Here is a 25,728-nt window from a genome sequence, read left to right as displayed (position 1 = left end):
TGGCACTGATAGGTGGCATGGATGGGCACTGACAGCTGGCACCAATGGACACTGATGGGTGGCACTGACACTGATTGTTGTCACTGATGACACTGATTGGTGGCACTGCTGGGCATCACTGAAATATAATGGTGCCAATCAGTGCCCATTTGTGGGCACTGATTGGCACAGATTGGGCACATGTGGATGGCCATGGGGTACATACCTGGCCATCCACATGTTGCCCCCTTCCCTGGTGGTCCTAGTGGCGTCCCTGGTGGTCCAGTGTGGTCATCTGAGGGGGGGGGGCTGCGCTGATAAACAATCAGCGCAGACCCCCCCTGTCAGGAGAGTCGCCGATCGGCTCTCCTCTACTCGCGTCTCTCAGACGCGAGTGAGGAAAAGCCGATCAATGGCTCTTCCTATTGACATCGTGATCAGCCGTGATTGGACACGACTGATCACGTGGTAAAGAGCCTCTTCTGGAGGCTCTTTACCAAGATCGGTGTAGCGGTGTGTTAGAATGACGCCCAGTCAGGATAATGGAACCACCGCCCGGCCGTCAATCTGCTATAGGCCGGGCGGGAAGTGGTTAAATGAAAATCGTACAATCTGGCATCATACGAAAAAAATTTTTGTGCATGTCCGATAAAATAATAATAAATCGGAGGAACTGTCATGATCGGCTCTCGAAAGCTCTGTACTAACGATCGGATTATCGTATGATTGATTTGAAAGCGGTATTTTCCGTACGATTTTCTGATCGTGTGTATGGACGGGGCTTGAGACTGGGAGAGGGAGAACCAATCAGGCTTTGCTATAGCGTACATGTGCTAACAAGCAACATACTAACAGAAAGAGAGAAAGAGACCCTCTTCAGGCTTCTGCTCTCCTTCACTGTCCAACCACTAACTGAGGGCTGGGAGATGACCTAGCCATCCTGCATAACTGTAGTAGAGAACATTCGGGTCAGCAGCCTGGATGTGCTGGTCGTCAGGGCTGTGTAAATCCCAGGACTGGCTGAGCAGAAGTATCTTTTGTCAGTTAATCAGCCACTGTATGTGGGTTTCAAAAGTGTATTTAGCAATTTGGCATGATTACATCAATGTATTAAAACACATCCACTGATGAAGTCACGTGACACGAGACGATATGCATCGGGATTGGGCCACAGGTAGACTGGAAGTGACATAGGAGTACGAGCTCGCCACTCGTGGATGTTATGCCTTGCTAAAGTTTTTAAATGTGAGTAAAATCTAGCTGCTTTTATAATAAAATATTTTGAGCAACTATATCACACTATTGGAGCATCTTGTTTACATACCACCACCACGGAGCATACTAGGAGGAACCCCGGGATTACGTTTAAGGAGGCATTGCCGTATATCCAGTGCTAAGGGCAGTATCCATTATAGAGAGATCACCAGAGTAAAGTGGAGGCTCAAGGATTCCCCATGAGAGTTATTTAATCCAATGCTGTTACCTTACAGCAGTAAGGTGAGAGGCCTATGAGCACTGAGGTGTCATATACACCAGTGATCATCAACCCTGTCATCAGGGCCTACTAACAGGCCAGGTTTGCAATACATCACAGGTGATATAATTTGCTGCTCAGTGATTGCAGTATTCTAGTCTGCATCACCCCAAGGTAATACCTAAAACCTGGCCTGTTAGTGGGCCCTGAGGACAGGGTTGATGACCACTGATGTACACTATAAGAAGAGACACCATCACCATTCACATGTGGAAGAATTAGAGCACCTTAATCACAATTGCACCTTTGGATGTATACCGTCACTACTGAGACTTTTATGTATATATTTTTTTATTAGTCACTTTTATTTCCACTTGAGTTTTGCGGATATTATAGAAGCATAATTTTATGTAGTCATCCTTTTTATGTACTTATTTATGCACATTCACTGCATAGTATTAAACACAGTACTCTACCTGAGGACAGGAGTTGGGTGCTAGTGTTTTTGTTCTCTGCAGTGTTGGAGACCTGACTTTCTGCACTCTGCTGGCGGAGCTGCTGAATCAATTTGAGTGAAAGGGAGCGGCCAGTGCCTTCATATCTAGAAAAATGATAAAAGGTCAAAAAAATTAATTAAATTAAAAAAACGTACATTCTTCTACCATAGCCCACACTTCCATGTGTTACATCTCCAGTCCCTCTTTCTAAGGAACTCACCCATTGATTGTAGATGCCATGAAGACCAGGTAGGGCCCCATAAGACTCTTTACTAGAGGCAGAGGGATAGCGGCTGCTTCATCGATCACCACCAGTTCCGCCTGACCCAACTTTACGGCATCTGCCGGATGGATGTACTAAGATAGGAACAAGAGTTTATCAACATTAGCATCTCCTTGATAAATAAAACATCTTAGGCCAGCCATAAGTGGTTCGAATCTTGGCTGGTTCAGCAAGAAAGTACAAACACGCATGCTCGGAATCAATGCTCAAACACGAAATTAGCAGAAGGGGCCCAAAGGGTGGCACTCAAGAGCTGAAATTCCTTGTAGTACATCACCAGGTTCGTGTTTGTGGCACGACAATTGTGTACCGTTAGTATGCAAGACAAGATCCTGGTACACGCCCTTAAGACAATAATCAGACGCTCGGTTGGCCAACAATCGTACCGTGTGTACAAGGCTTAAGGGTGGCCATACATTATACAATTTTCTTGCACAAATTTTCCTTTAGATTTACCAAAAGCCATATAATATGAGGCCAAACCCAAAACTACACAATTTGTATGCAAGCAGACAGGCCCTTGGCACTACCATCATGGGTGCTCAACCTGTGGCCCTCCAGCTGTTGCAGAACTACAAGTCCCATGAAGCATTGCAAGCCACTGACAGTTACAAGCATGACTCCCAAAGGCAAAGGCATGATGGGACTTAGATCTGCAGCAGCTGGAGGACCACAGGTTGAGCACCCATGCACTACATAGTTGAAGGTAAAACTAAAGGAAATTGTACAAGAAAATTGTATAATGTATGGCCAGACTACAAACCCAATTCAGGTTCAAGTTACTGAGGAGGAAGTGGCATAGGACAGCCACGTCCAAGCATTGATGCTTCATAAGTCCCACTTAAAGCAGAACTAGGCTGCATCTGAGCACCACAAACTAAAAACGCTATTTTTAATATGCAAAGCAAACCCCCCCCCCCCAATCCAGCCATGTCTCCATGCTTTATTTTGCTGAGAAATCACTTTGAAAACCACCGCCAAAGCATTTCTGGCCACGGCCATCTTAGGTGAGGGCAGATGATTCATGTAGCATTTACTTCCTAGAATTCAGCTGCCCTTAGCTCAGGCATGCAGGCAGGAGGGTGTGTTTAGCTGAGAAAACCCTCCTCTCATGAAGACTGGGATGTATGCCATTATTTGTCTAGGCATAGAAACCAGGAAGTAACTGAAGAAATGTAAAAACAAAAAGTTTAAAACAAGTAAATATAAATCTACCTTCCTATCCTATCCACATAAAAATTAAAAATAGTCAATGATGACAGAGTGAAATTCCACTTTAAAATAATGCCTCTTAAAGAGGAACTGCAGTCTGCTCACATAATTTGTAATAAAAACATCTTTGCCATTCTGAAGCTTCCCTCCTATATTAAAGGCTTACCTGTAGGTGCTGGAAATAGCTCCTAAACCTGCACGGTTTAGGAGATATTTACAATAAAGCCGTGCACCGATGTGTACGGCGCGTGCGCACTTTAGAAAGGGCAGATTGCGCCGTTTCTAAAGGGGGTCATGCCGTGACTAAAGGCATGCACGTGGGAGTGATGTCACGCGACTCCAGCCAGTCACAGAGCCGGAGTTCGCGGCCCCGGAAGGAAGAGGGGTGAAGATGGACGCTCCCTGCTAGTGGGGACAGCGGTGACATTGCAGGCTTCGGTTTCAGGTAAGTGACACATAATGGGCTAGTATGCGATGCATAGTAGCACATAATGCTTTACCTTTGAAGGAAAATAAACAGGAAGTAAAACCCACCAGGATTTATTTCCTCTTTAAAGCCTCATGCGCACCGGGGCTTTTGTAATCCCTTTTCTCCTGGCAGGAGAAAAGCAACCTTAAAACGCACCTAAGCCACGTTTTTTGCAAATGCATTGAAGCTCGTCAAGCACTTGGGCATTTATTCATTTTATTGGCCAGAATAGAAAACTGGCCAGGCCACTGAAATGAATAAACGCACCTAGCGCTTAGCCGCATTTAGACGTTTTTTCTGCCACAATGCTCCTCTCTTGAACACAGGTAATTTTTTTTTTCTACTTCTAAACGCCTATGTGTGCATGGACATATAGGCCAACATTGAGGGGCATTTAGAATCAGAACAAAAAAAAAAAAAAAAAAAAAAAGTAAAATACCTGTAAATCAGGCATTTATGAGATCAAGTGTCCATGAGACCGAAAAAAAATTACACCAAAGACACACAATGCATGCATTATTAGTGAAAAAATATATCTGTTCATTCTGCCTGAAATCCATTACCGTCATGCATTCTTTGTCTGCTCAACAGTTATCAGTTCGCATTATTCCCAGTTCACCTATGAACTACAAAAAAAAACTCCCCTTAGGAGAAGGGGAAGGTGTTCTGTAGTCCTGACACATTTTCTGTACAAGGGTGACAATGCTGCTCCTCTTCTGATACAGTACAGTGAGTGAGCGTTGTCACCCTAGGAGAGAAAGTGCATTACTGTAGGATTATAAACGCAGCCACCATCGCATCTAAACGCTGGTAAGTCGCAGCATATTACATTTTTATTTCTGGGCTTAGAGACACTTAAAAAAAAAAAAAAAGTTGAATAATCAGATTGCTGCACATGCCCAATTGTGATTGGCTCCTTTTGAGGCCACTAGCACCTCAAAATAAGCCAATCACATGAAGAGTAAGGAGATACACAAAAGATGACTTACTGGCCACAGGGGCCAATCAAATAATAAAATTGCCCAAAGTGGGCCGACTTCAACCTTGCCCCGTTCTGCTCACCTGTATGGTCTGTCGGTGCTCCTTGAACACATTGACTCGGACCACGGCTTTCTCAAACTCCGGGTTCAGGGACTGGATGATTTCATAGTCCATATGTTCCTATAAAAAAGGGGTCACATACTTTGGAGGTCAGACAAGGAGTGTCAAATATTTTCATAGAATTAGTATTCCTTTTATATATAATTACCAAGAGAGGCAAGGAGGCCGCCACTGCTAACCTGGAATATGACGAATGCTCTTAAGCCCAGCCTGTCGTCTATACACCCCCTAGGGGGCGCATCATCACAAAGGCTGGGCACACAGTACTTTAGGACTGAGCGGCGCTCAAATGCGATCACATAAATGCCGCTCAGTTCTAGATTGAGCAATAACTATTCATAAAGGGCAGGAGGGGAAGGGGTTAAATAGAGCCACAGGGGAATACACAAAGCTCAGAGGAGAAGGGAAGAAGCCTCACCTGGTAATGCAGCGAGTCAAAGCCTTTGAAGATGAACTCAAACAGGGTGTGCAGGTTATCGGGGCTCGGAGAAGTCACAAAAATATTGGAATAACTAAAAACAGATAGAAACCAATCAAAAACCAGTGTACTGAATATAGCCATGTTTATTATTTTCATAGAATATCACAAGGCTAATTACCAATGCAGAGCGGAAAGTCATTATAAACAAATGTAAAAAATATAAAATCTCTTTAGTTAAGTCACACACTAACTCATAAATATCTGAATACTGCTAGTATAGACTACAGAAACCTCTCTGTATATTAAAAGAGATAATACATTATCATATTTTTCTTTTTCTTAATTGTGCTGCAATACCCTAAGGCAGAGTGGATAAAAATCAATAAAAACAAAAAACAAAAAAAAAAAAAAAAAACAGGATTTTTCTAATTTAAAATCAGATTTTTTTAGATTTTTATCAAATTTATTTTAATAAAATGCATTTGGGGCAAAAATCAATCTAAAGTTTTCTATTTAAGATACATTAATAATTTTGTTTATTCAGCATGAAATTGAGCTTACTTATGTAGCATGAGGCTGAATATTCTGCAATATTTACATTTTTGGTAAACTGATTTGATGAATCCAAGCTCTGCAAGCTGAGATAACATGCACTGCATTGATGCATTTACACAATTTCACAGTAACCATGAGATAAAAGGGAACGTTCCTTTATCCTATTGTTTTGTAAATCTATGTACACTACAAACTGTATGATCGAATCTGTTCTTATATCGCTGTATTACTAACCTGACAGCTTAATTTTCTAAATAGGAAAGCTTCATTTTGTTGGCAAATGTTAAAGATTCTAACTGCCAGCAAGAATAAGTCCTTACATTTAAAGAGCACCTGTCATTTCAGATCCATCATGGCAGCGCCTGTTAGCGGGCATCCACTCACCTGCTGCCACCATGTCCCTCACCGCCGCCTCATCAACAGTCCCATTAGAGTGAATGGAACTGTCGGTGAGTCAACAGGTCAGAGGAGAAGCTGCGGCGGGACAGAGATGACAGTTGCTCTTTAAAAATTATGATTTAAAAATCGAGCCTTTTTACTAGAATAAATCTTTAAATCTCAATTTAAATAGACTTGATTTAAAGCAAATCCACCCTGCCCCAAGGTAATCTGTTCCTTGATCCTTGTGTTCCTTTGTTTCTGTATCATTTAGTTGCTGGCCAGGATCAACAGATTGAGGGCGACTTCCTTCCCTTAAAGCAGGTGTCTCAACCTGGCAGCCCTCGAACTGCTGCGAAACTACAAATCCCATGAGGCATTGCAAGACTGACAGTTACAAGCATGACTCCCACAGGCAGAGACATAATGGGACTTGTAGTTTCACAACAGCTGGAGGGCCACCAGTTTGAGACCCCTACCTTAAAGGGTTCTATGAAGCCACCCTTGAATGCACACACCAGGCGGGCAGCTACGGACACTGAATGCTTTCAAAGAGATAGATAACCAGGCAGCAAGCCAATACCCTGCTCCCCCCTCCTCTCTGTGCATACGCTGTTCGTGCTAAACAGTACACGTGCTTCCCTAACGTTCTGGGAAGCGGCACTCAGACCAGGAGTCTGAGGCAGTATGCAGAGAGCCTGCGAGCCTATATACATACTAAGCTAATCAAGTATGGAACAAGGCTTAAAGAAGAATTCCAAGTATGGTATTGTTTACATAGTTCCATTGGTTTAGCTTGGACAACAATAAAGCTTTCACATACCATACCTGCAGGATCTCTAGTTGGAGAACACTATAGATACCGCAACTCCAGTGAAAAATTAAAGAGGTGCAGCAGTGATGTCACTGGAATAATAGAAAACGCCATACCTGCCAATCTTCTTTAATAGAAAGCATCATTAAGGTACGATTTAAAAATGAGCAGTTAATAATAATTTAAAGCAGGTGTACATGCTGCTTACTGAATTAGGAAAACACAGGAAGTGATAATGCTCATTTACAGAACATTGAGGAGAAGGCGGCTTTAAAATCTCTAGAACTGCAGGTTTTGGGGTTGCGATCTGGTTATATACTGTGGTACAGCAAAGTCTGTGGTACAGCAGCACAAGGATACAGGTATCTGCAATCTCATCTTTTGTACAGCCCAGAAACTAGGTACGTTTCCTGGTTTCAGCACAAAATTCTATCTTTCTGTATGTACATTCTGTGCAAAAGTTGGCAAAATCAAATGTTATAGGCCAGGTGTAGGCAACCAGTAGCCCTCCAGCTGTTGTAAAACTAAATTTCCCATGAGGCATCGCAAGGCTGGTAGTTACAATTACTCCCAGAGGCATGATGAGACTTGTAGTTCTGCAACAGCTGGAGGGCCCCAGGTTGCCTTCCCCTGTTATAGGCTATTTTCACTCCTGGTCAGATGTTCTCCATTCATAAGGATAGCATGAATCAGGAAAATACTGCATTATGGTCACTAGATGGAGCTGCTGATCATAGTAAATTAAAAGTGGTTGTAAAGGCAGAAGGTTTTTTATCTTAATGCATTCTATGTATTAAGATAAAAAACCTTCAGTGTGCAGCAGCCCCCCTCATACTTACCTACGCCCCGTCTCTATCCAGTAATGTGCACAAATGCCTCGGCCCTCCGGTACTCTCTCTCCTGATTGGCTGAGACACAGAAGCGGCGCCATTGGCATAGAGCAGTGGCTTGGCTCAGTGCCCCCATAGCAAGCAGCTTGCTGAGGGGGGCACTCAAAATCAGGAAGGGGCCAGGAGCACAACGGGGGACCTGAGAAGAGGAGGATCTAGGCTGTTCTGTGCAAAACCACTACGCAGAGCAGGGAAGTATAACATAACATGTTTGTTATTTTTAAAGAAAAAAAAAAACACAAAAAAAAACCAAAAAAAACAAAAAAAACACAGACTTTAGTATCCACTTTGTATTTATTAATCAGCTCAATCCTGTGGCCATAATGCAGTATTTTCTAAATCCACTCTACTCTTACGAATGAAAAACATCCAACCTGGGAGAGAAAATAGCCTAGTGTTTCCATTTTGATGGCATTCACATATAATTAATGTACATGCAGTTTCATAGGATGTTAGCTCTGTAAATTGTTTTATACATAAAATGGTCATTATCATTGTGTATGTAGAGGAAGGGTGTGTTACCATGGCTAACCTACTTTTCATAAGTAAACTGCTCTTTACCTTCATGATTGTTGCTACGTCATTGTTATTTTTAAAAACTTTCAACAAATAAATGTTATAAATGTTAAATAAAAAAAATAAAAAAAGAAGAAAATCAAAAAAAATATACCAAACTGAATAAAAAGGTAAACAAATCATACCCAAAAGCCACAGCACCCGCAATCGCCAATCCCAGTGCTGCCGACTTGCCGCGACCTCGAGCTGCTGTCAGGGCCACTGTACTGCGAAGGGTCTTCTCCGATATCGCCTCTATAAACTTCAGAACTGCCTTAGCCTGCAGAAAAGGAGGAATGTGGAAGAAACACCAAAATGTAAGAATAAAAAGTTGCACATATGAAAAATTGGGAAAAACAAAAACAAAAAACTGTAGTATACATATTGGTGGCTCAAACAGCCTGAAAAACCCAGCACAACATAAAGAGTACTTGTGTTGTCATAGTACACATGACACTAAAAAGATGGAGTGTAGGTGCTATTTTTGTACAAATCCTGAAGTATTGGCGCGTTTAAGAGTAAACACCTTTAGGAATAAGAATTAATCACTGGGCTATAATTTCTACAGAGCAGCTAGCATGAAATTATTGGCAACAATAAAACAAGGGAAAATACAGGTATATGCAGCGTTAAAAATAAAAGGCATAAAAATATGCAAATAAAAAGTCCACTGTAATTTAGCATTAAGAGTCCATGTTCAGAAAAACTGGGATCACCCACGGTGTATACAGGACAAAAACAAGGTGAATTAATTATCCTCCACCGAACACCAACACACCGGGCCTCTTACCGCAAACAAAGGACCACTAGATTATAGGTGGTCACATAGGCATGTTAAATCCATAATATCATGACTCCACGCAGATGACTGGATCTCATGCAGTCTCAACATGGGATCTGACCACCTATAATCTAGTGATCCATTGTTTGCGGTAAGAGGCCCGGTGTGTTGGTGTTCGGTGGAGGATAATTAATTCACCTTGTTTTTGTCCTGTATACATCGTGGGTGATTCCAATTTTTCTAAACATGGACTCTTTATGCTAAAATTACAGTGGACTTTTTAGTTGCATATTTTTATGCATTTTTAGCGCTGCATATACCTGTATAAACACCTTTAGGCCTCGTTTACACAGGGAGCAGTAAAACCAGGCGGTTGAGTGTTTTTACCGCTGCTGACTGCCCACCTAAACTGTACAATGGCGGATGGAGGGGGAAATCGCTTTGTTTCACGTCACATATGTGTAATGTTACACTTATTAGATAGGACTGCAGCCAAACTTGACCCATAAGGCCTCATTCACATGGGCATAATTAAAGTGGTTCTAAAGACAGAATGTTTTTTTACCTTAATGCATTCCCTTCATTAAAGTAAAAACCCTTCTGTGTGCAACTCTCTGTACCAGCCCACCCAAAAAAAAAAAAAAAAAAGGCAATTCGGAAGACTGCAGTATCACCCAACAGCTGCTCTAGAGGTGTCCAAACATAGCAACAGATGCTTACACTGCCCTAGGAATAAAATGCCTGGCTGAACGACAAAAGCTCTCTAACCATTCTGGGCAAGGTCAGAGCTTACCCGCTCCCTCCCATCCTCAGTACATTACTACCTGCCCTTCAATATGGCCAGTAGCGTTCAGTGAAAAGTGGTGGACAAGCCTTGTCAATCTTTTTGGTATGTAAGATTTACAAAATCTGGTGCCACACCCCTAAGTGTAAAATAGGAAACAAATTGGATCTAGAGGAATTCTTAAGCCCCAACTTGAATGGAAAATAAACCTTAAACAACAAATGTTTATTGACCACAATTTTTTCAAATTAGACAAGAATCCAGAATTTATAAAACGAGGATGATGACTTTAAAAAGCAAAAAGTCCTTTAGGCGCTGTATCCACCTAGTTTTCCATTGTAAAAAGCCCTTGTCAAAGTCCATCCCCCCCCCCCAGGGTCCTTATAGACACGGTCTAATGCCATGAACATCATAACAGACACATCATAGTTGTGAATGAGGCCAACATGACAGCCAATTGGAGAAACAATTTTTCCATTACCTATATAGGTGATCATGGACATGTTTATGGATGAGTTGTTTCATTTTCCCCATGTAGAATGCACCACATAGACAAAGCATGCAAGGAAAAGTGCCAAATATATTAGACTTGTCCCCACATATAGCTCCTGATGAAGTGGATGAAATCCAGGACAAGCGCATTAATAAGTATATTCGATCTTGAAAGAAAAGCTGCTCTATTAGAGAGCTTCAAATATGCATCTTGTAAAATAAGTTAACAGGACTTTTAAGCTCATCATCATGGTTCTATGAATTTTGGATTCCTGTCTAATTTTAAAGAATTACGAACAATAAACTTGTTATTACATTTTATTTTTAATTTAAGTTGGGTCTTCAAAATCCTGCCCGATCCACTTTGTTGTTGCTTTCCTATTTTGTTATGTATGTTCTTGCATCCAGGAGAGAAAATCTGCCAACATCAAATCAAGGACAGCGGAAGTATCACATCATGTCCCCTCTTCAATTGTTTCTTTGCACCATCAGTGGTCTTCTCAAAATCAGATACACCCCCCCCCCACCAATCATTCTTCATACCAAAATGTCGATTATAAAATGTTTTGTAAATTGAAACCTAGTCCTTGCCTTTACCGACCTCAGTTTGCTCAAATCCTTTTGAGGCCAGGAGAGATCTGGGGTCTAATAGACTGCAGATCTCTCAATAAAGGGAACCCTGTCATGGCCCATACTATCACAAGGGATGCTGTTCATTTCTTGCGATAGCAATAAAGTAAAAATAAATAAATAAAAAAAATAAAAAAAAAGGTACAGTTTCTTTTTTTAAATAAAAAATAGTGAGGCTGACTTACTTGCGTAAAAAGTGGCGGACAGGCTTTGTCACGTTATTTTTTTGGTATACAGGTGTATCTCAAAATTAGATCAAAAAGTTCATTTATTTCAGTAATTCAATCAGTATCTCAGAAAATTAGATTACACAAGACCAATAAAAAAAAAAAAAAAAAAAAAATTCTTTATCATACATCACGGGACACAGACCAAGCTATATATATATAACTATCTGGGGTATACGCCACCTGTAGGTGAATGAACCAAAAAAAAAAAAACAGACAGGAAGTCCCCCTCTATATAACACCTTCCATAAAGGAAGTACTTTGAATTGAATTACTGAAATAAAATTTACTTTTTGATGATATTCTAAATTTTATGAGATGCACCTGTATATGTTCTTTTATGTGTAATAAAATTAGGGGTCATTAGCAGACAAGAGCGATATTGGCGAAAGGCAGACAGAAGCTCCAGGACTGGAAACTGGTGGGAGCCGCCAACATCAAACCAAAAATAGCTGAAGTCTCACATCATGTCCCCTCTTCAATTTTTTTTTTTTTTTTTGTACCATCACTGGTCTTCATAAAATCGCAGATACACGGTCTACCACCCCCATCATTCTTCATACCCAAACGCCGATTATAAAATTACAAAATGTTTTGTAAATCGAAACGTAGTCCTTGCCTTTACCGATCTGAGTTTGATCAGATTCTTTTGAGGCCAGGAGAAGAGATCTGGGGTCTAATAGACTTTTCTTTGCACCATCACCGGTCTTCTCAAAAATCACAGATCACAGATACAAGGTCTAACCCCCCCCGGGTCATCTTTCATACTCAAATGTTGATTATCAAATTATAAAATGTTTTGTAAATCAAAACCTAGTGAGTCCTCCAAGTCAGATTTACCTGGTCAAGTGTCTTGCAGTTTTCGACCAGAACCCCAACCGGCTGTGTGTCCTGGAGACTGAGCTTCACATCTAGTAGCTCCTGCTCCTCCGGGGTCAGGCTGCTCTCCTGAAAAAAAAACATATTCAAAATTAACAAAATTACAAAACAGATTGAAATACTGCTGAAGCACCATACAACAGTCAGTATATTATGGAACAACCACCACCTTATGATCACATACAAAAAATAACAAACAGATAAAGGAAATAAGAAAATTGCAGAGCTTGAACTGATTTTTTGCTATCTGACATACATAACATCCTTGAAGTATATCTAAATGCAAAAGCAAAAATGTAATTTACTGCAGCTTATCAGTACTTAGATGCAGTTGCTGTATTGGTTTTCTTTTCTATGCTTTTTTCCACCTGATAAACATGCAAATAGCATCACATTTCTTGTCCCTGATAGGCGACAATCATTGCACTACTATATCTATAGAGAGGGTCGTGGTTGCCACCCAGGCTAGACTTCATACTTTCAGAAAAATAGCCAGCACACCAGCAGAGATGAACCTCAAAACTCCAGACATATTGAGGTTCTGTTACAGAAATTTGTATCTGTGAAGTGCAAGGAAAAATGCAAATAGGTGCATGCCAACCTTTCCTTGCAGGTGGGAATGTTTTTTTTTTTACTTTGTGTTGGACATTTAATTTATGCACTTTATAACGGAAATATCAATAAATCTGAAGTCTTTGAGGTTCGTTTCTGCTGGCTATGTCTGTGAATAAGCTATAAAATACAGTATCACCACTGGCCGAGCTCCTATTTTTTTGGGCTATAAGGGTACGGTGGCAGGTGGATTGGACTTCAAGCATCTTTGTCTTTGTTCACCTCCAAAGCTTAGGATATTTTTTTTTTTATAACCTAACTCTGCTTAAAACTTCTTGACAACTTTATCCCTGACCTGTCTGGTGTGTTTATTGGCCTTCATGGTGCTGTTTATTCACTCAGGTTCTCCAGCAAACCTCTGAGGGCTTCACAGAACAGCTGTATTTATACTGAAATTAAATTACACACAGGTGGACTCTATTTACTAATTATGTGACTTTTGAAGGAAATTGGTTCCACTGGAGTTTACTTAGGTGTATCAGAGTAAAGGGAGCTGAATACAAATGCACACCAAACTTTTCAGATATTTCTAAAAAAAAAAATAGAAAACCATTTATCATTTTCTTTCCACTTCACAATTATGTGCCACTTTGTGTTGGTCTATCACTTAAAATCCCAATAAAATACATTTACATTTTTGGTTGTAACATGACAAAATGTGGAAAATTTCAAGGGGTATGAATACTTTTTCAAGGAACTCTATATTTGAATTGGATGCATTTTTAACTGCATCCAATTCACATAACATGTGAATCGGACCGGCAGATGCTACAGCGATTCTCAACTTCCACAGGGAACAGATAGAGGGATGGAATATGCATACTTACACTGGTCCATGCTGGATCAATGTAACTATACAAAAATATTCATACCTGGAATTCAGCTTTGACAACTGCTTTTTTTTTTAATCTGTAAAAACGCTTATCTCCATTTTGATCAGATTTTGCATTCCAGTATTTCTGATCTCCTCCATCCTCTTTCAGCCACTTTTTATGTAAAGGAGGTAAAGACAGGAAGCACCACTTGTGTGTAATATTAGTGTAAACAATTTAATTGTCAAGATACAAGGTCTCTCCTAACGTCCTCGCACTGTATCCATGGGCTGTAGAGGTGAAGGGAGGTCTGTAGTTCGTCCTGTGGTCACCAGGAAGTCCAACTAAACCAGCGTGGAACGCACGGAAATAACGTCACCGGAAGTGGGGAGACAGGTGGGAACACTGCAGAGGATTGGTTACACGTTCTGAGCATCAGCTTCTTCTACTGGCCTGAGTGGAAATGCCTATACCAATCTATATAAATAGAGAAGCTGGCCGTGGGACTACAGAGGCCAGAACCTCTATGGCATGCATTAGATTTACACCAAAACTGAAAGAAAACCAACAGAATGAGAAGTAAAAGACCAAAAGGGACTTGATAATATATAAAAGACCATGAAATGGGGACAAAGCTACTCATCTCATGAGGACTGTAGTAGGAAGTAATAAAGGCCATACACAATGGCAGATGGTGGCTAATCTTACAGCAGAATAATATATAAATATATAATTTTTTTATATATATTTTAAATAAATTTTTTATAACAACAACACTTGTGTATGACAAATAGTACGATCATCCATACACAAACTGGCAATTTAAAAAACAGGAGAACATGTCGTACACCGACAGGCAAGGTAACATGTAAAGATCAGCAAAAAATGGGTGGTAGGAGCAAAGGTTAAACCTCTGCTAAGGAAATGTCATGGGGAGAGTGTACTGTATTGGAGAGATTGCGGATTTTTATAGTTTCTGCACGTTTTCTTTTCGGAGCAGCACCCCATCCTTGGCCTCAGCGGGAGGAGCAGAGCCCCCATCCTTGGCCTCAGCGGGAGGAGCAGCGCCCCCATCCTTGGCCTCAGCGGGAGGAGCAGCGCCCCCATCCTTGGCCTCAGCGGGAGGAGCAGCGCCCCCATCCTTGGCCTCAGCGGGAGGAGCAGCGCCCCCATCCTTGGCCTCAGCGGGAGGAGCAGAGCCCCCATCCTTGGCCTCAGCGGGAGGAGCAGAGCCCCCATCCTTGGCCTCAGCGGGAGGAGCAGAGCCCCCATCCTTGGCCTCAGCGGGAGGAGCAGCGCCCCCATCCTTGGCCTCAGCGGGAGGAGCAGCGCCCCCATCCTTGGCCTCAGCGGGAGGAGCAGCGCCCCCATCCTTGGCCTCAGCGGGAGGAGCAGAGCCCCCATCCTTGGCCTCAGCGGGAGGAGCAGCGCCCCCATCCTTGGCCTCAGCGGGAGGAGCAGCGCCCCCATCCTTGGCCTCAGCGGGAGGAGCAGCGCCCCCATCCTTGGCCTCAGCGGGAGGAGCAGCGCCCCCATCCTTGGCCTCAGCGGGAGGAGCAGCGCCCCCATCCTTGGCCTCAGCGGGAGGAGCAGCGCCCCCATCCTTGGCCTCAGCGGGAGGAGCAGCGCCCCCATCCTTGGCCTCAGCGGGAGGAGCAGCGCCCCCATCCTTGGCCTCAGCGGGAGGAGCAGCGCCCCCATCCTTGGCCTCAGCGGGAGGAGGAACGCCTTGTATCAGTTGGAGGAATAGTGCCCCAAGGGCCAGACAAAAAGCAATCAAAGGGCCGCATCTGGCCCCACAGACCACAGTTTGGAGACCATTGATATAAACAGAAAGAGACCAAAAATTTCAAAAAAAAGTATATTTTCTACTTTCTGTTATAAAACATATCCAATAAAATTATTTTTTTTTCATAAATTTTAAGTGATGATAAAGGTTGAGTTTCTGCGGTCACAAGTAAGGTTTTGATTGTGATTAAGATACTAATCTGTACAGACACTATACTAGTAATGGTGGTGATCAGCAACTTAAATTGTGACTGTGATAGTGTGGCAGGGAGAACTACAACCAGAGCCGTTTACAAACACACATATCTGTGGTGTGATTGGCCACAGCCGATCAGCAGGTACACAGCCAAAATGGTTGGCTTTACCCTGCTGACAAACTCATGCTGTGTCCAATCACAGCACAGGTCAACAGGGGGGGGGGGGGCACGCATGCGCGCCTCTAAAAGAAGTACACTGCAATGTACAGGTAAAGTTGAGGGTGCCTGGCTGTGCCGTCTGCTAGCAGTAAATGTACGGTTAGCAGGCGGCAAATGGTTAGGCAGATAGAGCCCAAGAGTTATCGAGATGCCCCCTTACCTGTGTCTTTGGCGGAATCGGCGTTATGTTGGCATTATGGCTGGAAATAGGCAAGATATTCAGCTGATCATCAATCACCATACAGTTCTTACAGGAGGACAGAGATAATATAAACCTGTGGGGAATGTAAATATATCAGTACACAAGATTCATCAAAAGCAAACCGGCCAAATGTTCCAGATGTACAAAACATGCTGCAGTAAGGCTAAGTATACATTTCTGCTTGGAGGGGGAGTGGTAAAAACAGGTGCTTGGAGCAATGTTTTTACCGTGCCCCCCTTGAGCTGCAAAGGCAGCCAGATGGGGGGGCTGTACACTTGCCGTGGAGGCAAAGCTTTGCCTCGTGTCAAGATTTGCATCACCTGCTGTGTTCAGCCAAATGTGTCCCATGGGGGCTGCACTGCAACTTCATGCAAATCACACAGCGTTGGTACTTGCTTTTGGAGTTTAAAGCAGATGGTGAGGTGACATACTGTCACATGCCCTCTGAAAAGTGATCCACCGCTGATCGCTCTTCAAAGGGCAATACAAATCTCAGGAGCTTATATAGCCTTATATAAAAAGGAGCAAGATAGAACACACTCAAATCAAACAGATCATCTACCTTTCATTAAAACGTCCCACAATGTCCTGATGTGCTTCTGTTCTGTAGCGAGAATGAACATCCTAGAGAAGGAAGACAAGAAATGAGTCCCTGCACATTTCCTCACTGACAACACTTTTACAACTGAGGAGCAGGAATGGTATAGGTGGGGAACATTGTAAATGTGCTGCTAGGGGGAAGGGTAAAGAAGGAACACACAGACAGGGCCCGAGCACAGAGGTCAACATGTAATACCGGCTCTGGGCCCTAAAACTATAGGTTAGGTACTGCAGCTTATTCCTCTATCCCCAGACTTAACGAGCATTTAACCCCTGCAGGGTGAGCAGGGGGCCCATTGCAAGAGTACACGTTCTTTCCTGCCCGCAGTTAAACTTTACAAAATTACTGATTCCTACATCTTTAACTACTTCCTTTACAATTGTCTCATACGTGTAAAAAAATCTGCATTTTTTTTTTGCTAGAAAATTATTTAGAACCCCCATATATATTTTTAAGCAGAGGCCCTGGAGAATAAAGTGGTTGTTGCAATTTTTTATGTCGCACGGCATTTAACCGCTTGCCTACAGGGAACTTTTGTTATAAAATTTAGCAAAAAGGAAAAAACGCAAAACAGCGAGTGTCCCACACATTTTTATGTTATGCTGTATTTGCGCAGCAGTTTTTCAAACGCAGTTTTTTGAGGAAAAAAAAAAAAAAAAACACACACACACACACACACACTTTTATCTTTTTAATGCAAAAAAAACAATACAAACCTAATTTTTTTGTAAAATATAAAACATTATGTTACATCGAGTATATAGATACCAAACATGTCATGCTCTAAAATTGCGCACGCTAGTGCAGCAGCGACAAACAACGTAAATTTTACTATCCACAGACAACGCTTTAAAAGCCATGTTTACAGGTTACCACTTTAAATTTACACAGGAGGCCTGGTGCTAGAATTATTGCCCATGATCCGATGTTCATGGTGATACCTAACATGTGCAGGACGATCACTGGTTGCGTGCATGCGGAATTGACGCATGCATTTGCCTTTGTCCGCAAGCATGGGGGGGCAGTAGTACTTTAATTTTTTTTTTTTTTTTAATTTATGAATTTATTATATATATATATATATATATATATATATATATTTTATTTTTTTTTTAACATTTACACAGTTGCTTTACATTTTTATCACTTTTATTGCTGTCACAAGTAATGTAAACATCCTTGTGACAGTAATAGGCAGTGACAGGTACTCTTTATGGAGGAATCTGGGGTCTATAAGACCTCCAAACTCCTCCTCTGCACTTTAAAGTATTCAAAACCCCAAGATCTGCGTTTTTGTATGCTTTTGATTTTTTTTTTTTTTAAATGGTGCCGTTGACATCCAGGTAAACTGGAAGTGAGGTCATGTCATCGCTTCTGGGTTACTATACCAAAACAGATGATCAAAGCCGATCCCAGCTTTGTCTGGCTGTCCGGCCAGCTGGTGGAAGCCAGAGCAAGCCGCGATAGGCAGATGAAGGGTGGGGGAAGAGGAAGTCTCCTCACGCTGCTTGTAAAAGCAAACAAGTGGCTAGCTTGCCGCTCCGACTGCTATTACAAGAGAGCGGGCAGCCGGCTCTAAAAAAAAAAAAAATAGTAATGGGTTGATGTTTGCAGCTGAGGCATCACCCTGATACAACCGCTTGAAGACCAATGACGTTCCAGGTACATGGATGGTCAGCAAATAGGTTTGTGGATGCGCTGAAAATGTGGTGCACATCTACAAATGTATCCTTACTACATAAATCTGTAAACTCCCCCTTGGATTACATAAATCCTGCCGTGACTCCAGTCCTGATACACATACCATGGTCATGGTGTACAGCTGCTTCAGGGAGCTCATAGTGCGGAGAAGAAGCACCACAAGTCCACCACCTTCCACCGTCTCTATGGTACGAGCCAGCAAGTTGGGAGTCAGAGCCTCGAAATCCTAAAAAAGAAAGGAAGACTGAAACAACTCTGTACAAACCTGAGAGACAGACACAGATGACGGAGGATCAATGCATTCCCATGACACCTGCTTTCAATAGGGATGAGCTGGGTTTGATCTACAGAACCCATGGGAAGCTGTTACAGGATCGCATCCCTGTCAGCCCATTCAGCATCAATTGCTCGCAGCTGCACAAACACAATAGGCTGGGACATCGCTGACCTAATGTGGCTGCAGGGCCATATGGCCATATTAGGTCAAAGACATCATGAACATCCCTGCCCTGCAGCTCCACATTCGCCTCGGTCACAGCCGATTGGGCCGGGGGGAATGTGATCATGTGACAGCTTCCTACAACTTCAGCTGAATTAAGTTTGGAACAAACCCAACTCATCATCACTTATAACTGGCTTTATTTGTGATCAAACTATGAACAAGTAAAAACATTTTGCACACTTTCGCGTTTGTTTCGCACCCAATTTTGTAGATCTAGAAAAGCCAGCGCGTCCAGCAAATCCTGAGGAACTCTGTGCCTCCTGCCTCAGAGAACTAATAAGCTCACTGCTGGGTTAAGGCCTGGTAGGGACGAGAAGAACGATCTAGGAACGACATACCTGCAAGACACACATGCCGTAAGTGTTTCCCAGAATCTTATGGGTCTCGTTATAATAACAATAGCGGATGTTGGTGGCGGCAATAAACAGCTCAAACGGGTCGTCCTCCTTGATGTTCAGTGTGCCGCTCTTTATCCTCTTCTGTAGTTTTCTCATTTTCTTCTTCCGGTTACTGCAAAAGAAAGGTGTATGTGTCACAAACCAACTCCAGAGACGGCACGTGCCGGTTTATAAACATCGGCCTCATTCAGAACATCTCCAGAGACGGCACGTGCCGGGTTATAAACATCGGCCTCGTTCAGAACATATCCAGAGACGGCACGTGCCGGGTTATAAACATCGGCCTCATTCAGAAAATATCCAGAGACGACACGTGCCGGGTTATAAACATCGGCCTCATTCAGAACATATCCAGAGACGGCACGTGCCGGGTTATAAACATCGGCCTCGTTCAGAACATATCCAGAGACGGCACGTGCCGGGTTATAAACATCGGCCTCATTCAGAAAATATCCAGAGACGACACATGCCGGGTTATAAACATCGGCCTCATTCAGAACATCTCCAGAGACGGCACGTGCCGGGTTATAAACATCGGCCTCATTCAGAACAACTTCAGACAAGTCATAGAAACAAACCACTGAACACGACTACTGGGCTTAAAAATAACCAAATTATTTTCCCGCTGGCTGAGAATGGTTTACAGGAGGCTTTGGGTAGGACTGCAGCCTCTTGCCACTCCAAGCATTGAAAAGGACGAAGCTTGGGAGAAGAATTCAGAAATATTTATAACTAAGACAGACCATGTAGGAATGTGCCATAGTGGTGCTCTATTGGTACTGCCATTTCTGTTTTCAGACACTAGGTGGAGTTGTATGTTCTCTCTTCAGTGAGCTGACATCTGTACATAGCTCTATGAAGTTGGAATTGACTTTGTTTTTTTGACATTACAACTTTACATTCTTTTGTGAGTGTTTATGGATCATGTATGCTTAAATGTGTTTTTTTTTTATCAGAAGAAAGACAAGTCTGACCATACATTATATAATCTCATTGGACAATCCCCTTAGAACTACCATCAATTATAGAGTGCATTAGTCTGCCTGACTGTATATTAATTAAATGAATAGGTTGTTCAGCTTCATATTCCTATTTTTTTTTTTTTAAACGCCGGAGGAGATGGTACAATGTGTGGCCAGCCTTTGACTGGTTTTTTTATTGTAATTATTTTGGATAGAACAGAGAATGTTTAACCACTTGTCTACCAAGGTAGGTTTATAAACGGCATGGTAGACAAGTAGTTAAATCAAAGTTCACAAGGCAAACTTATAAACAAGCACAATCAACGGTCAGTTCACAGTGGAAAAAAAACAACACAGTAGCAAACAATAGAGTCCAAATGATGATAGAACTTCGGCTGGGAAGGTATTTGGAAAATACACACAGTCTTGGTCAGCTCCTCAACCAGGATAAGGTGATCCATCAAGAACACGCTGCCTTTCCTGAAACGCGTTGCTGCCCACCCCTGCTGCTTCTCCCAGGCCACTGTCAGCAGCGCAAGCGTTTGTCAGAGACGCCACCGACCTCCACCTCGCTGCAGGCCGGTGTCTTACAGCAGCCATCCAGTCAGCTCAGATTGCTGAGGCGGATTCTGCATGTCTGCACCAGTCACTTGAGCAGTACACAAGATCAGGTTTTTTGATGTAAGCGAGCCTACAATAAATTGTGTTGCTTTTTAACCCATACCGATCTAGCACCCTGCTCTGTTTCCTTGTAAATCTAGTTCACAGCTTCTCTTGCAGCCGTGAGCTTGGTCCTGGCTTTAAGAGCTGCCAAAGGCCTATGCCCCAAGTCCTGGCAGCACCCGCGGGTGTTCCTGGGCTCTCCCATTCCTCTGGGGATCCCAGGACTGCAGGAAACTGCTTCCAAAGTCTAAGCAGGAAACACTTTGGGAACTTCCATTCCCCAATCACTCCTGTGATTAATGATCCCGGAGACGACATGTACCACGCTGATATACTTTACAGCTGGTTTACACTATCCACACAGGAAAACTTTCTTGTGCAGGCCGGTGTCCAGGTTGCATAGACTTCAGGGGCCGGTGCTTTGTATTTTTACAACGCAAGGCAATGTTTACTTTATTGAAATGTCACACAGGGGGAGATTCACTACAACTGGTGCACGCAGAATCTGGTGCAGCTGTGCATGGTAACCAATTTGCTTCCAGGTTTTATTGTCAAAGCTTAACCACTTAAGGACCAGAAGGATGTGTGTGCCCCCTTAATGACCAGGCCATTTTCTGTGATACAGCACTGCGTCGCATTAACTGACAATTGCGCAGTCATGCAACGATGTACCCAAACAAAATGTATGTGCCTTATTTCCCACAAATAGAGCTTTCTTTTGGTGGTATTTGATCACCTTGGTGGTTTTTATTTTTTGCGCTATAAACAAAAAAAGACCGACAATTTTGAAAAAATTTATAAAAAAAAACTAAATTTTTTTATCAGTTTAGGTCGATATGTATTCTTCTACATATTTTTGGTAAAAAAAAATAAAAATAAAATAAATATATCACAATAAGCATATTGATTGGTTTGCGCAAAAGTTAAAGCATCTATAAAATAGGGGATTTATGGCATTTTTATTATAATTTTTTTTTTTTTACTAGTAATAGCAGTGATCAGCGATTTTTAGAAGGGACTGCAAGATTGCGTCGGACAGATCAGACACTTTTTTTTTTTGGGACCAGTGACATTTATACAAAGAGCAGAGCTAAAAATAGCCACAGATTACTGTATAAATGCCACTGGCAGGGAAGGGGTTAACACTAGGGTTAGGTGATCCCTAGGGAGGCGTTTCTAACTGTGGGGGGAGTGTAGTGACTGGAGGAGGAGAGAGATCGCTGTTCCTAATCACTAGGGACAACAGATTTGTCTCTCCTCCCCTGACAGAGCAGAGATCTGTCCTTTTTATTGACAGATCCTTGTCCTGTCTCTCTAAGGAGCGATCACGGGTGGCCGGAAGACATCACAGCTGCTGGCCACACGTACCTCCGGCGGCACGCATGTGCCCCCTAGAGCTCTTAAAATGGCTGATGTACAGTGACGCCGATTCACCCAGGAGAGCCAACCTGCCCCAGTAAAAGTGCGGCAGCTGGTCTTTAAGTGGTTAATTGATTGGTTACTATGTAAAGATTCTGTGTGCACCAGTTTTAGCAAATCTCCCCCAAAGTGACATTTCACGCATGTCTATGCACTGCAGCTCAGCTATGGTGCAGAAAAATGCTGATCATCACAGGCATGTTGCAGATTTTCATGAGACTCGACAACTGCTAAGGATCCATAGAAAGTACAGGCCGGCAACTCGACAGCTTCTCCATAGAAAATATTTATTTGAGCATTACAACAATAACATCATCCAAAAACTAACGCGTTTCGGCCTTAGGCCATCATCAAACTTTTAATAAAGGCCTAAGGCCAAAACATGTCAGAATTTTTGGATGATGTTATTGCTGTAATGCTTAAATAAATATTTTCGGGGGGCGTGGCCGGCCGGAGACTGTGATGGACGCCTAATCACACAGCTCGTCAGCCAGGGGAAAAGCTAAACGACACAGGCCGCACCAGAGATCCCATCCACAGCCATCCTTGCTTCTGCCACACTGGAGAACAAAATGCAGGCCTCCAGAAAAAGATTCACGGACCATAAACACCAGAAACTGACTGAATTCGCCTACAAGCCGGCGATCAGTGAGCAACAAGATGGCGCCGGCCCGATTGGACCGCGGGACTCATACACAGACCTGCCGGATGAGATCCCGGAGCATCATCAAGATACAGGTACTCAGGCTGAGACCCCTTGCTCCCCAGAAGGTGACCCCCTGCCAGGCAGCCCAGCAAAAGCTAAAATGAGGCTAGATGCGCCGTCGCTGCGGCCGCAGCGTCAGCTAATTGAGGCCCAGGCTCCAAATCCCTTCACTATGCACCAGGCCTTGCACTCATCCATGGCCTCTTTCCCCACCTCAGGCCAGCCGATCATCAATACCACCCTAAAGGACATGCTAATATCCTTGCAGTCCTCACTCAATGTTTCATAAAATCACCTTTGAATTACACTCACTAGATGACAGAGTGCATAATACTGAAAGAGGCCTCACTGAATGTACCACCACAATTAATGAAATCATTGATTCATATGAAGCTGTAAAAGAGGAACAATCGTGGGTGCGCGCCAAGCTGGCCGACTTAGAGGACAGGTCACGCAGGAACAATATTAAGTTGAGAGGCATCCCTGAGTCCATACCACCTGCAGACCTTCCAAGGTACGCAAAAGAGCTGATGCACACCATTATACCTGAAGCATCTCCGAGAGATGTTATAATAGACAGAATACACAGAATCGCTAAACCATCCCACTTGGCAGCCTCGGTCCCAAGAGATGTCCTCATGAGGGTACATTTCTACCACATTAAAGAAAAACTCCTCATGGGAATCAAAGCTAAATCATCTCTTCCTGCTCCATACACAGGGATTCAATTTTTTCCAGATCTCTCCAAGTTTACCCTCCAACTGCGACGCCAGATGAACCCGGTCACCAAGAGCCTCCAGAACCACAAGGTGCCCTACAAATGGCGTTATCCAGCCACTATCCTTGTTGTGAGGAATGGTCAATCTCATTCGATTGTGGACCTCGACAGAGGTCTCAAGCTCCTCCAATCATGGGGCATAATACCAGAACCTCCTTCCACAGCTCCAAATGGCAGAGGATCTAGTCCACCTCAAGGTAACACAAACCGCAACACCTAAATGGCACACAGTCACAAGTCTAAAGGCCGAACGACGCCATTACAGCTCCCCTGAGCTCTGACACCATGCGAACCCCTGTTCTCACTCTCCCGAGTTAATAACTTTTTGAACCCCAATACAGAGGCTTTCAAGGTGCTACGCACCTCCTCTGTATTCTTTGCAGTATATTGCTCTCATTAGTTCAGCGACTCTACCACTGTCAAAGCGGTTAACGAACTTCCTAACCTCACACATTGTGCAGTGCTCTTTGTTCTTTTTCTTCTTTGTTATCTCTAACGTATTGCTCTATTTGCAGTTTCTTGGGCAATTTACTTCCAGATAGTGATCTTCCGTCTTCCAACCTCCAAACACAGCTGCCAGGTATCTTGAGACACAGAATCCATCAACGAACTGTAAGTGTTATATAATTCACTCGCCAACAACATTCACAAGATGCCGATCAACATACTATCGATAAACGTCAACGGACTCAACCACCCCGCCAAACGTCACTCACTATGGAGAACCGCTTCGGCTCTCAATAGTGACATTCTGTGTGTCCAGGAAACCCACTTGCTAGCATCACACGCTTCCCTTTGCAAAAACCACCACTTTCCTCATGTCTTTCACGCAACGCACTCCACTAAAGCTAGAGGAGTCATGATAGCGATCAAGGATTCAGTAGACTTCCAATTACTAAATACCACATCAGACCCCAAAGGTCGCTTTATTATCTTAGTATGCAACATCAATAGAGTAACATACTCTGTACGCACCAAACTCCCATCAAATGAAATTCATACGCAGAGTCATGCGTTCCGTCAAATCCAATCAAAAGGGCCACGTAATAATATGCGGGGACTTTAATCTCGTACCGGACATACACATGGATTCCACATCACCAACCAAAAGGAGAGACTCACCCTTGAAAAAAATTAATCTCTTCCCAAGATCTTTATGACGTATGGCGCTGTCACCATGGATCAGAACGAGACTTCACTTTTTTCTCCTCCAGACATAGCTCGTATTCGAGAATAGATTTGTTCCTAACCGACAAATACATTCTCCAAAAAATATCAAACTCTGTGATCCACACCACGGTATGGACGGACCATGCCCCTATCTCAATTACCATACAAGATTCTAACCTAGGGCAAAACGCATTTATATGGAGAGCCAACAACTCCATTATCCAAAACGACACATACGCCACAGAAATAAAAGATCACATTAACGACTTTTTCATGTTAAACAAAGGCTCGGTCTCCGACCCTGCCGTGGTGTGGAGTACGCACAAAGCGTACATGAGAGGAATGTTACTTAAAATGGGTGCTTATCACAAAAGAAAGAGGACGCAGCGTGTGGACGAACTCACGGCCCAAATAGAGACCCTAGAACTAAAACATAAAATTACCCCACATAACCCACTGACAAACCAATTACTCTCCCTAAGACAGGAACTAAAGGTTCTATTACTTCACTCCTACGAATTCCTTCAAAGGAAATTCAAAGCGACTACCTATTCCACTTCCAACAAAGCGGGGAAAA

At 43.0% G+C, this 25,728-nt stretch overlaps 1 protein-coding gene across 1 annotated transcript in view; it reads right to left on the bottom strand.

Moving 5' to 3' along the window:
• The window catches only part of NAT10 (N-acetyltransferase 10), a 79,802-nt gene that overhangs the window by 34,328 nt on the left and 19,746 nt on the right, over nucleotides 1-25,728 (bottom strand). Inside the window, exons 4-13 of the mRNA XM_073604208.1 lie at nucleotides 19,394-19,565; nucleotides 18,657-18,779; nucleotides 16,814-16,875; nucleotides 16,210-16,324; nucleotides 12,383-12,490; nucleotides 8,775-8,908; nucleotides 5,434-5,527; nucleotides 4,977-5,075; nucleotides 2,171-2,307; nucleotides 1,930-2,054 (exon numbers count right to left, since the gene is read on the bottom strand). Of these exons, the coding sequence (XP_073460309.1) occupies nucleotides 1,930-2,054; nucleotides 2,171-2,307; nucleotides 4,977-5,075; nucleotides 5,434-5,527; nucleotides 8,775-8,908; nucleotides 12,383-12,490; nucleotides 16,210-16,324; nucleotides 16,814-16,875; nucleotides 18,657-18,779; nucleotides 19,394-19,565 (1,169 nt within the window). The remainder of the gene's footprint in view (nucleotides 1-1,929; nucleotides 2,055-2,170; nucleotides 2,308-4,976; nucleotides 5,076-5,433; nucleotides 5,528-8,774; nucleotides 8,909-12,382; nucleotides 12,491-16,209; nucleotides 16,325-16,813; nucleotides 16,876-18,656; nucleotides 18,780-19,393; nucleotides 19,566-25,728) is intronic.

This window comes from Aquarana catesbeiana, linkage group LG11 (assembly GCF_042186555.1).
Source record: "Aquarana catesbeiana isolate 2022-GZ linkage group LG11, ASM4218655v1, whole genome shotgun sequence".
NCBI classification, from domain to species: Eukaryota; Metazoa; Chordata; class Amphibia; order Anura; family Ranidae; genus Aquarana; species Aquarana catesbeiana.
This window is presented reverse-complemented; position numbering and strand designations above follow the sequence as displayed.